A 12,189-nucleotide genomic window follows, 5' to 3' on the forward strand; every position below is an offset into this window, starting at 1 on the left:
TTTTACATGTGTGGCTTTGTCCGATCTAAGCAAAAAAAAAATCACAAGAGGATCTCTTTATAGATATGTAATAGAAAGGTGATTAGATATGTTCATGTTTCATTTATTTTATGATATTTTCTATTAAAAAAAGGGCATTAAAGAATGCCCTTTTGGCCAATCATGCCATACAATCCTCGCCCATGACAAGCTAACCTTGTACTTAATATGACTGCTTTCATACATCACAAGATAAACATTATGTAACAAGACATTGAATCAAACTTTGTGTTCGAATAAACTGAGTTCAGTCAAATTAAGTTAGGTATGGTCTTTATTTGTACATATTCTATGATGCTGTTATGAATGCTGAAGAAAGATTATATGTAAACAAAACAAGTCCATATAAGACAAATGATTATATGGTGAAACGGATTTACCTCCCCATCACAGTTAGACAAGAACACACACAAACATTTATGTGCCAAATAGATGTACCTCCGGGTGGTGTCATGAGTATCCTCGATCGATACAGTGAATTAAACGTATAAGCTTATTGAGATATTTCTTTTTATTTTATATGAAATTTTTGGTGAGAGAAAATCACATACACTGTTTCGAAAGTCACCTATTGTCGAGGATTGATCGAGTAGGCGGATCAGGATCTTCCTGGTTGCAAGGTTTCTTCTCGAGATTGGATTATCCTAGTGTATGATCCTGTGCATGATAGGTCGGCGTCGTGGATTGTCCAATGTAATCCTTTCGATGCTTAAGTCAACGAAAGAAAAAAGACAGTAGGATAAACCGTATGACTGATTTAGTGTATAAAGAGTCTCACTTTTAACATGAGCTGATTAATTCCTTTTTATATTTGATCTCTAAGTTTTCTTATTGAATGACGTGAGAAAAGATTAGATGAATTGTCTGATTATTTTCTGATTTTGATAAGGTATGATAATTATTACCCATCATTGATGCAGGATACATCCGAAAGCACTACGAGAGATTTGGAACCATACTTATATGTTAGCTTATGTAACAAATGAGTTGGCATGAGACAAAATTATATATATATATATTATAAGGATGATATTTATAGATAAAAGAGATGGTTTTCGTGACTAAAATCTTGATAATTTAAACTACAAAGGCAGAAACATTTGGATCGGTTTAAACACATCGGATAGACTTTAATATATGATAGAAAAGGATTTCATCCAAAACTCACGATAAGGGAAATGATCGAGGCATTCGGACCCTTTGGGTCCCACTGGGTACCATTTGGGTACAGTGCCTGCGTGCACCATGAAAAATAGGAAGGAAAAATCTATAAGCCAAGATATGGGATGACGTGGCAAGATTTTAGTAGCTTCTCGGTCAGTGGGCCCCGCGGGAGCTTGTGGAGGCTGCCGCGTCCACCTTGGCGGCCAATACGTCGGTCGTAAGTCCACGTGTCGACTCGTGGGCGGCCAGCCCAGATTTCGTGCGGCGCGCTCGGGCTCTTATCAGCGCCCGCTGCTCGCCAACCCGATTCCCCAAATCGGGCATCCAAACGAGGGGCACCAGGTCCGGTCTTGTTTCCGCCCCTTGCCGGCCATGGCGACGGCCGCAGCAGCGTTGTCTCTCCTCCCCGTTTCGCTTCGGCGCCCGCTGACGTCCTTCTCCAAGAAGGTAGCTCTCCGTCTCGAGAGGATTCATCCGCTTGTTCATGTTTGTTTGTCGAAGCTTCGGCATCCATTTGCCAAGATTGCATCTTGGTGAACATCGTATAATCTTCGCCTCCACAGTGTGCTGTGTGATCGGAGAAGATCGCTTGGCTTCGATCATAAATTTGTGGGTTTTGACAAACTAGGAAGTCTAATTTTTTGCAGACATGATGGTGTCAGAGCATGATTTGAAGACCAATTGAGATCATCATTTTCTGAATCCTTTTGTTAATCTTGTAAAAAGGATTTCCTCCAAAAGAAATGCATTTTGTAGAAAAGGACATAGACATAGTTCTTCTCCTCAATTGTAAGTACTGGTGATAAGGTAGTTTTGTCGTTAGAAAGCATACATCTCCTCATGCTTTTATGCCATGCTATTGTAGTTGCATTTTCACTGAAGTCTTGAACCTGTCTAAAAGTTTCAGTTGTCATGTCACCAGACGTTTGACTAACCAGCACAGTTCAGGACTGTGACATTTAGATTGTAAATCATGGTATTCTAATCTAGCATGCAGAATCCATTTTTTTCCTATTGAGACAAAACTGACCTACACAATGAACTAGTGATCCAGCATGCTGAAGTCAACATTTTCTTAAATATTTTGAAGGTTTTTTTTTTTGGCAATATCTATACTAAATTGTATTTTATCTTCGAAATGTTTAGCTAAAAAGCATCTTCATCCAAGGAGATGTATTTTACATGTCAAAACCAGCATCCTAAACAACTGTTCATTTATGGTACCTTAATGGTTTCTCTACTTGGAATATCTGTTTCAGATTAGCTGTGAAGAGTTATTTTAATAGGCTTAGGTTTTCTACTGTTTTTCCTAATTTTGATATATTGTTGAATCAAATGAGTTGAAAGAACACATGCATTCACCTGAACTACTCTTTTTTGTTTTTGCTGTGTTGAACTTGTGAAGGGTAATGGTGGCAGAAACGGAATAAAGGTTTTTGCTGTGTTTGGAGAAGAAGAGAGAGGTAGCTTGGAGAAGAGGAGCACTTGGGAAGCCATTTTTGATGTGGAAGATCCTAGGCCTAGAGTGCCACATTTTAAGGGGAAACTCTTGGATATGAACCAAGCTCTGGAAGTAGCCATGTTTGATATTCAATATTGTGACTGGAGGGCTCGTCAAGACTTGCTAAGCATTATGCTTCTTCATGAGAAGGTGCTTATGATCCATGTTTCTTGAACTTTCCATGATATTTTATACACATTTAGAGTCACGCTAGCACTATACTAATCTAATCACGAAAAGGTCTTCGTATCCTGGATGACATGTAGGTCATGCTGCTAAAGCTTATCTCCTGGATGACATTGCAAATACACATCCTTTTAAGTCAATAATGACTTCCTTTTTTGCTCATGTTTGAAATTGCCATTTTCAAGATTGTAATCTGAGCTTCTATTAGATTACCAACAAATAATACAAGACATTCTGGTAATGCCTGTTAAGAATCGAAAAAGGCCTTTGGCATTGTAGCTAAAGCATTCATATATTCTGAGCTACTATCTCCTTGACTAAGAACCTGGAAAACATATCTAACATGAAGTAATGCATACCAGATTTATTCCGATTGCTTTATTTCTGGTTAAGCAGGTGGTCGATGTCCTTAACCCTTTAGCTCGTGAGTTCAAGTCAGTTGGCACCATGAAGAAGGAACTTGCAGAGTTGCAGGAAGACCTTGCACAGGCCCACAGGGAGGTATGGGAGTGTTTCTAATTGCATCCTGACTAGTTTCTGCTTGGATAAATCTTGATCATCATGATAACTACTTGCATAAATGTATCAGGTTCATATATCAGAAGCAAGGGTAGGTGCAGCATTGGACAAGTTAGCATACATGGAAAAGTTGGTGAATGAAAGACTATTAGATGACAGGAGATCAGATCAATTTAATTCTGAGGCACAATCTCCAAGCATTTCTTCGTCATCCATAGAAACCTCACAAAATAAGTTGCCCAGAAGAGGACTAAATGTCTCTGGTCCTGTCAAATCATACCACCCTAACTTGAAAAACTTTTGGTATCCAGTGGCATTCTCATGTGATCTAAAAGATGATACCATGGTAAGTAAGCCCTTATACTATATTAAGAGAGATAACCTTGGCTCTGGTTCTGCTTCTGTTCTCTGCATTATGACTTAAATGCTTTTTCAGATACCAATAGATATTTTCGAGGAGCCATGGGTCATATTCAGAGGAAAAGATGGTCAACCAGGCTGCGTTCAGAACACTTGTGCTCACAGAGCCTGTCCTCTTCATCTAGGATCAGTGACTGAAGGCCGTATTCAGTGCCCTTACCATGGTAAGTTAGAGAAAAACATACATATTTCATTGGATCAGAATTTGCCTGTACCATCAGTGGGAGCCTTAAAGTTGAAAATATGCACATAAAATTTAATGTTTAGAAGTTCATATAAAGAATTTTGGTTTTCAACTCTTGATACGGTCGGCATTCTTATTGTAACTGTAGACACCGTTCCATTATATTCTCAATCTGAACATATTAATAATATATTGATTCCAAAATAATGTAAGACATTAATTTTTTTTATTCTGGATGTTTTAATGTTGTATAATATGTGGAGTTGCACCTGTACGGATTTGCAAGCCCAGAACATCTGCCAGACTTTATAGGAGCAAATGTTTCAATAATATCATTTTGATTTCTTTGCATGAACCATAGAATAAGCAAAATTTTCTGGTTTTCTTTCATGAAATACACACTGGATGTATTCTTTTGTAGTATACATTCTCATCTGCTCAAGCAAGAAGCAAGGTTTTCGCATGGTTCATGGTTCTTTAAATTTCAGGTTGGGAATATTCAACTGATGGGAAATGTGAAAAAATGCCATCCACCAAACTGCTTAATGTGCGGATTCGATCATTGCCATGTTTCGAGCAAGAAGGAATGGTTTGGATTTGGCCAGGTGAAGCACCTCCTATGGCTACTATTCCTTCTTTGAAACCTCCCCCGGGCTTTAAAGTTCATGCAGAGGTATAGATTTGAGTTTGATGATATGGTGCATTATTTCTCTGGAAAATGTGCTGCGACTTCTGAATACTGTACTTTCCTAATAGTTTACCCTGTGCTTGGTTCTAATCTTGTTTCATCTGCACAGATTGTGATGGAGCTGCCCATTGAGCATGGGCTTCTTTTGGATAACCTCCTTGACCTTGCTCATGCTCCATTTACTCACACCTCAACATTTGCCAAGGGATGGAGTGTTCCAAGGTATCTTTTGCGATTTAAATTGAAGCCAGAAGCCAATAGAATCAATAAGAATGATACCGGAGTAGTTTTGTGGTTGCATCAACCAAATCGAGATGCCAAAAAGAATCACTTCCTTTGTGCAAAGAATAATTAAAAATAGAAGAATATGTCACTGTCAGAAAGATGATCCTATGCTGTTGTGAGTCAATGAACTTGATCCTTTTACCATTGCAAAGTGATGCGCTGAACATAATTTATGCTAGTGATTTTCACAAATTTTGTTACAATCCATTTTTTCCTTGTAATCTTGATGGGAGAGGATTTCCGCCTAGTTGGGTTAGTATTTAGGTGTAAGATGTGCACAATTTCATCAATCATGATGCTCTAATGTCCTCCATGGCGATGCAATTATGTCCAAGGAAACTTGAGCTTATACTTCATGTAAACCGGAACTCCTTCAAACATAAAGAACTATTCCATCTTTTTCAGTTCACTAATCCTAGACTAAAATATGATCTGAAAATGTACAGCTTGGTGAAGTTCCTCACACCGGCATCGGGCATGCAAGGGTACTGGGATCCTTATCCTATCGACATGGAATTTCGGCCTCCTTGCATTGTCTTCTCGACAATCGGAATTTCAAAGCCTGGAAAACTGAAGGGAAAGACTACTAGACAATGTTCCACACATTTACATCAACTTCATGTATGTTTGCCATCCTCTAGACAGAAAACAAGGTTGCTGTACAGAATGTCACTGGATTTTGCCCCATTTTTGAAGAACATCCCCTTTATGCACCTCTTGTGGAGACACTTTGCTGAGAAGGTGAGTCTTACAACCCAAAATATGCCTTGCTCCAATTAAATTTCCAGCAATCGAAACATCTGAGATATGTTGCTTTTAATTGCAGAATGCAAAATACCTACGATAGAATTACTAAGACATGAAAAGCTATATGCAAAATGGAAGATATTATGTGAAGAACATGATAAAATTTTTCCATTTGATCATCTTCATGAAGTGTTAATTGTTTTTTCAGCAGCATCAGTTTTCCTCCCATAATTTAGTTGTGAATCCATGCACGCCATTGCTAGATGATACCAATAAAATTGTTTGCATTGAAAACCTAATCCATCCTATAACAAATGTAAGAGACAAAGACACTATGAGATCATAACCTTCTCAAACCTATCATTTCATTTATGATTACAAAATAGAAAATTTGAAAAAGATATCATATCAGCAGCAGACATGAAAGCACTTATTGCTTAGTTAGGGCATTTATCTACTTTGTAAAATCATAGTCAAAGGAAGAAAGGGAGGTCTTTTGTTTCTTCTTCTTTAGGACTGATATGGAAGAACATGAATAGATGCACCACGATGCACCTCTCTTCCAAGCAAGAGACAGTTGTATATTTAAGATGATCCATTGAGGTGCATTTATGCAGCAAAAGCTCCTACAATCCTTTACATTCTTCTCATGCTATTTGAATTCTTAAACCAGGTGTTAAATGAGGACCTGCGGCTCGTGATTGGCCAACAGGAACGGATGCTCAACGGGGACAATGTGTGGAACTTGCCGGTCTCATATGACAAGCTTGGGATACGATATCGTCGGTGGAGAGATGCACTCGAGAGAGGAGCTAAGCAGTTACCATCCCCCAAACAAGATGAATATCTCTGATGCCCAAGAAGTCCCTTTAAGATATTACTCTTGTCTCCCCCACTGCCATTTATTAACACAATGAATTGTTGATGGAGGTCTAATAGCCGTGATCTCTGTGAAGCTCAGTATGAAGGAGAAACATCCAAGTACCACACACATTCTGAAGCAGAAGCTGATCTGGAATGATCTGGCTGTTCTTGTGAAAGTGAGCTGTACATTAGTTCGGATTCCAAGGCATGCAAGAATGTCTTGATTGTTTTTTCATGTACATTATCTGTAACATTTTTGTATTCTTCACCTCCTCTCTGTCATTGATGTCTGCAATCTGCTGTATTCCAAATTAAACTATTGTGTGGTAATATCCTTCAGTCTTGCCAAAATTTTAAATCCCTGCACATACTCCACTAGTCCTTTTTTATATGTCATTATTCATTAATCCTTTATTATATTTTTCTCCTGGAAACAAGGCATATCTAAGTTGCAATATAGCTCTGGTCATCAACCACAGAAATAAGCACCTTAAATGGAGTATACTTGCAGATTTGACTGAATATTTTGACCAAAATTGTGGTGTCATCTCTCTGTGTGCTTTAATGAAAATTACAGTGTGGTGCTCTAAAATTATTCAAAGATAATATTGAACCGAAATTTCATATAAATTGCTCTTATATGATCAATCTGTTCATTTCATCAAAGATTTTGTTGTTCCTTTCTACTTACCCACTAGCATATAATGAAGCAAAAATATATGAAGAGAAGCCAATCTCTTTCCATTTAGTAACTTCAATTTACATAAGAAATAATGCAAGAGGAAACATTAAAACAAAAATCTACCTGATCCACTTAAGTCGGATTCGGGTATGCTTCAATTTAAAATTTGGATTTGGTTACTTGATAGCTAGTCATATTCGGGTTAGGATAAAATCCACGAGCATCCGATTCGCTACTGTTTGCTTCCCGATGCAACATGTCATGAGTTGGTCCACTGGCCGTCTGATTGACCACAATCAAATTGATGGCTGCAAACGTCGAAACCGTTATGGAATTTTACGGTTCTAATGGAGTCATGACTGGAGAGGATCCAGATCCGAACGAGTCGTACACCACTGCGGAACTGGTCTTCCCATCAGATGCCGTTCATCACCGTGACACGCGTTTCACGTGCCCACGTGTCCGAAGACAGAAGAAGAGTGTAATTAGTAAAATGAAATGACTAACACACCCATAGAGAGATTGTATTTCTTCGGGTATAGTTGTAATTTTAGGAAATTAGAAGGGTTTCTCTTTGTTTGTCCTCCGATTCCTGACCCAAAAATAATAGCGTTTCCGATCACCAGAAGCCATCCGCTCTTTCTTCTTCTTCATCTCCTCCTCTCGAGAAACTAGGGTTCCTCAAATCCCCCAATTCCCCGGAAACGATGTCGACCTTCAGCGGCGACGAAACCGCCCCCTTCTTCGGATTCCTCGGAGCCGCCGCGGCCCTTGTCTTCTCCTGTAGTTTCTCGCAGTTCTTCCGCGCTTTCTATGTTTTGATTCCGTCGTCGAGCTTCTTTCGATGTAAATTTGGTTGGTTTATTGCTCTTCGCAGGCATGGGGGCGGCGTACGGGACGGCAAAGAGCGGCGTCGGGGTGGCATCCATGGGCGTGATGCGGCCGGAGCTCGTGATGAAGTCGATCGTGCCTGTCGTCATGGCTGGAGTGCTCGGGATCTACGGTCTCATTATTGCGGTGATCATTAGCACCGGGATCAACCCCAAGGCCAAGTCGTACTACCTATTCGATGGGTATGCGCATCTCTCTTCCGGACTGGCCTGTGGCCTTGCAGGACTTTCGGCTGGGATGGCGATTGGCATCGTGGGCGATGCTGGAGTCAGGTAGTTCTTTCATTGTCTATTTGGCCTCTCTAGATCTGAGAATGATCTGCATAGACTTTTTCTGGTTCGATTAGCAAACTTTATTCGCTATTTCTGTGTGTGTTACTATTGCATCTTGATTATTTATTTCTCAAATACGTGAAGATATATTGCCGTCGTTAGCTTGATCAAGAATGCACATCGTTAATCAAGAGATATCCGAAGTGCTCCTTGAATTTGTTCGTTGAAATTGCAATGTGGCGTTCACAAGAAGTTTATATTAAAGCATATTAATAAAAAAATGGAAAACGAAGAATAAGAAAGAAAAAGAACAAACAGCCATATGTCAGGACCTGTTGTTTGACAAGGAAATACATGATGATCAATTGTCAAGGTTCAATGGGCTGTATGGTTTTGTTACTGACCTAACATAGTTTTGGTAGTTTCAACTTTATGGAGTTGAATTATGGTAGTTTGGTACAAAATATAGTTAGGGGAAATATAAGAAAATTTTATGAACAGGTAAAATGCTGTATTGCTAACTCAAAGGAAAAAGTGAAACAATATGTTGAAAAAAATGTGTTTATTTATAAAGATCTACTGATATTGAATATTGTGTTTTTTGTTTAAAGTATAATACCTCGATTAGTCTCACATCAGAAGCGAGCAAGATTAATATTGACTTATAAGGGTCTGATGAGTGTATTACTATTAACTTTAGCTTAAGCATTTTGGATAGTGGTTTAGGTCAAATGAAGTTGATAGGTAAGTTAGCCCATCAGGTTCGGATCGTAAAATTTGATATCAGAGCCGAGCCAATCTAGTATTTGGGTATGGTAAGAGGGTTTGAGTAGGAAAGAGCTATATGTGGTTGGAATCAAATGATTCGTCATGACGTAGAGTTATCACTGGGTTACGCCTCACATGCATCATGCTAGGGTTTGATATGAGTTATGTTAAACCTTGACGATGATGTCAAGCCCTTGAGTTGGAAAATTGTAACACTCCACCAATTAATCTCACATCGGAAGTAGGCAAGACTAAGGTTGACTCATAAGGGTCTAATGAGTGTATTACTATCAATTTCAGCCTAAGCATTTAGGTCAGTTGTTTGGGCCAAACAAAGTTGATAGACCAGTTAGCCCATCAAGCCTGAGCTGTGACGCAAAGTGTATAGGAGCATCTCTTATCATGAAGTTCCCCACTTCAGCCTAAAGTTGTTGTCTTAATTTTTGTGTTTCAATTAAAATTTAGTTTCAACTTTGTGCCCTTTGAAAGAGTTTAAATTCTGAACTCAATGGGAGTTTTTCAAAGTTGATCCAAATACGTTGTTTGAAACTCAAACACTTGTTTGATCTTTTAATATTTTATCATAAAATGGTAATTGATTTTCACATATGGATCTTTTTAAGTTATTAAACTAAATGGTTAGAACTGGAAGAACTGGAAGGTTTCTGGAATTTTCTTATTAGAGCTAATGGTTTGATTGAGAGCCATGCCAAAAGCTAGAGACAGTTTCCTTGCAAAGAAGATAAGGTGTCTTTGGCAAAGTGTCAGAATGTTAATGCTTTAATATGTTGATCTCACAACATTAGTAGAACTCAACAGAAATATCTGTAGGCTGTTGAATGACTTTCATTCAAACCTGTGAATCTGTATTTTCAGTGCCAACTGAAAGTCTTTTGTTTGTGGGAAAGTTCTTAAAACAGTTTCTGGACAAATAAGAGTGTTTGTCATTTTACCCCTCTGTCATAGTGAACTCATGTTATTTCTCTATGAAAAGTAGAGTTGTTGATTTAGTAGTCTGCTGATTGAGCTGGATCAGGATAGTGAAGGAACACCAAGAACTTGTGACTCAGATGTTTGTTTAGGATGAATGTATATGGTATATGGTTTACTGTTTAGCTGAGAATAGAATATCTTTAAAGACCATAAGGTGAGATGTAACTTTCATGTCAATAGCATACATGATTTTTAGACACCTGGTCGAGGAGTTGTCCCAGTTCAAAGGCACTAAATTTATGTAAATTTATAGATCATTCTGGACAATATTTTGACTTGATTAGAAATGTCAAAGCATAATTTTAAACAACATTTGTTGTACTTATTTCAGTCTTTTAATAATTGAGGCAATGAATTGGCTGGGACATCTATTGTTGCATAATTTAAAAAAAACTGTTAATCATTTTGACATTTTTATCTTCTATCAATGCTTATATGCTTTTGATGCATATTTTTTTGACATTATTTTTCAATTTTTGTTTGGTCATGTATTTATATGCCAAAAGCTATTATTCAACTTTGAAGATGAGTTTGCATGGTCCTTTAAGTATTTCAATCTCAAATATTACAGCTTTATTGTTATGGTCATGGGATTGACCTTGCAGGCATCAGTTTATATGTCTAAATTTTGTGACAGCTACCTAATAATCACAAAGCTTCTAGGTTATGAGATGAAATCCAATATTATGATGGCATGTTTTGAACACAGTTAAGTTCTACCCTCATGGACATGGATGTAGTGATGACTTACGAGTTATGAAGTAGAAACAACATAAAGGTCTCTGTATGTGGTGGGTCAATGCCAGGTTTGAGATTAGGGGAGCCGACTTGGTACATGGGCACTGTCCCTGTCACAAGGTGGGATAAATTTCCAAAGCTTCTTTCTTATGTTTGATGCTATTAACCCTCTGTCTGACAAACATTTGCGTTGTCAATGAACTTGGATGTTGGTACAATTAATGGATCCTCCAGCTCCTTTGTGAATCATGGTTATTATTCTTGATGTACCTGGTATTTCTATGTTTGTAGATTTATGCTTATTTTGTTTGCACTTTTTTCCTATAATTCAGCTGTTGTTCATTGTTGGCCTTTGGTTGTTGTAAAGGGGGAAAAAAATCATTTTATGTGTAATTTAGGCTTATTTATTTCTATGCCTATACGGTAAAAGCCAAGGGGTTTCTCTGTCTGCTTTATTCTCATGTCTTCAGCTGTGTATTTCTTATGTGAAGTATTTGAAAGTTCACCCTTTAATGATCGTGCCCGACTCATCTTTTAGTTAATTAATCTAGTCTCCTGTTATATAAACTCGACTTATTTTGCCATTTACATCTGTCGTAGGGCCAATGCTCAGCAGCCAAAGCTCTTTGTGGGAATGATCCTTATTCTCATCTTTGCGGAAGCTCTTGCCCTCTACGGTCTCATCGTTGGGATCATCCTTTCCTCTCGGGCTGGTCAATCTCGAGCAGAGTAAGATTGGACCATACACTTTTATGGAAAATTACTGCATATTTTTGTCGACCTTTGTGATCGTCACGTAATTTATTCCAGAACTTCCTACGGATAAGAGTCATTACAGGACTCACGCTATATCCTCAATAAGTTGGCACTGTAATCTTGTTGTACTGCAAGTTGTAGATGACGGCAAACGCCACGCCGTGCCTCCATTCCGTGAGGACTTTGAAGTAAATTTAAATGATTTACGTTGCCTCCTTATAGATAATTCAGCTGATTTCAAGTTTATTATTGTTTTTGCCTGTTTGGTTGCTAATAGAAATGACCTCCCAATTTGATGGACGTTGTGTTTGTTCCTGTTATTTGTATATAAACTGATAAATGTCTCTTCTTGACCAGCATTAGACAATTTTTAGATCATCTTTTTTTTTTAGGTATAAATAGAAAGTGAAGACAAGACGAGGTACTCATATCCTTAGATTCATCAATATTATAAATATATTTTAAAAGAATGTTTGATATTCTTTGTTTTTA

The 12,189-nt window shown here is 38.0% G+C and overlaps 2 protein-coding genes across 2 annotated transcripts; both read left to right on the forward strand.

The window, feature by feature from the left end:
* The first annotated feature begins 1,505 nt into the window (after nt 1–1,505).
* On the forward strand, nt 1,506–6,963 carry LOC103988166 (chlorophyllide a oxygenase, chloroplastic). Its single transcript, XM_009406710.3, has 9 exons — nt 1,506–1,650; nt 2,609–2,854; nt 3,287–3,391; nt 3,480–3,755; nt 3,846–3,993; nt 4,502–4,686; nt 4,811–4,923; nt 5,433–5,727; nt 6,407–6,963. Exons 1-9 carry the CDS (start codon nt 1,576–1,578, stop codon nt 6,584–6,586), a joined length of 1,623 nt encoding a protein of 540 aa, XP_009404985.2. The 5' UTR covers nt 1,506–1,575; the 3' UTR covers nt 6,587–6,963.
* Nucleotides 6,964–7,879: 916 nt separating this feature from the next.
* LOC135676493 (V-type proton ATPase subunit c1) lies at nt 7,880–11,943 on the forward strand. The gene is made up of 3 exons (XM_065187741.1): nt 7,880–8,062; nt 8,157–8,442; nt 11,542–11,943. The coding sequence occupies exons 1-3, from the start codon at nt 7,987–7,989 to the stop codon at nt 11,672–11,674; spliced, it is 495 nt and encodes a 164-aa protein (XP_065043813.1). The 5' UTR covers nt 7,880–7,986; the 3' UTR covers nt 11,675–11,943.
* Nucleotides 11,944–12,189: the final 246 nt, after the last annotated feature.

Source organism: Musa acuminata, chromosome BXJ1-6 (assembly GCF_036884655.1).
Source record: "Musa acuminata AAA Group cultivar baxijiao chromosome BXJ1-6, Cavendish_Baxijiao_AAA, whole genome shotgun sequence".
Classification (NCBI taxonomy): Eukaryota; Viridiplantae; Streptophyta; class Magnoliopsida; order Zingiberales; family Musaceae; genus Musa; species Musa acuminata.

Bases quoted from the DNA above. Each gene is read 5' to 3' on its own strand.
- LOC135676493 (XM_065187741.1), top strand. From the start codon at position 7,987: ATGTCGACCTTCAGCGGCGACGAAACCGCCCCCTTCTTCGGATTCCTC. The intron at 8,063-8,156 runs GTAGTTTCTCGC...TGCTCTTCGCAG, and splicing joins CGCGGCCCTTGTCTTCTCCT to GCATGGGGGCGGCGTACGGG. The intron at 8,443-11,541 runs GTAGTTCTTTCA...CATCTGTCGTAG, and splicing joins GTGGGCGATGCTGGAGTCAG to GGCCAATGCTCAGCAGCCAA.
- LOC103988166 (XM_009406710.3), top strand. From the start codon at position 1,576: ATGGCGACGGCCGCAGCAGCGTTGTCTCTCCTCCCCGTTTCGCTTCGG. The intron at 3,392-3,479 runs GTATGGGAGTGT...TAAATGTATCAG, and splicing joins TTGCACAGGCCCACAGGGAG to GTTCATATATCAGAAGCAAG. The intron at 5,728-6,406 runs GTGAGTCTTACA...TTCTTAAACCAG, and splicing joins GGAGACACTTTGCTGAGAAG to GTGTTAAATGAGGACCTGCG.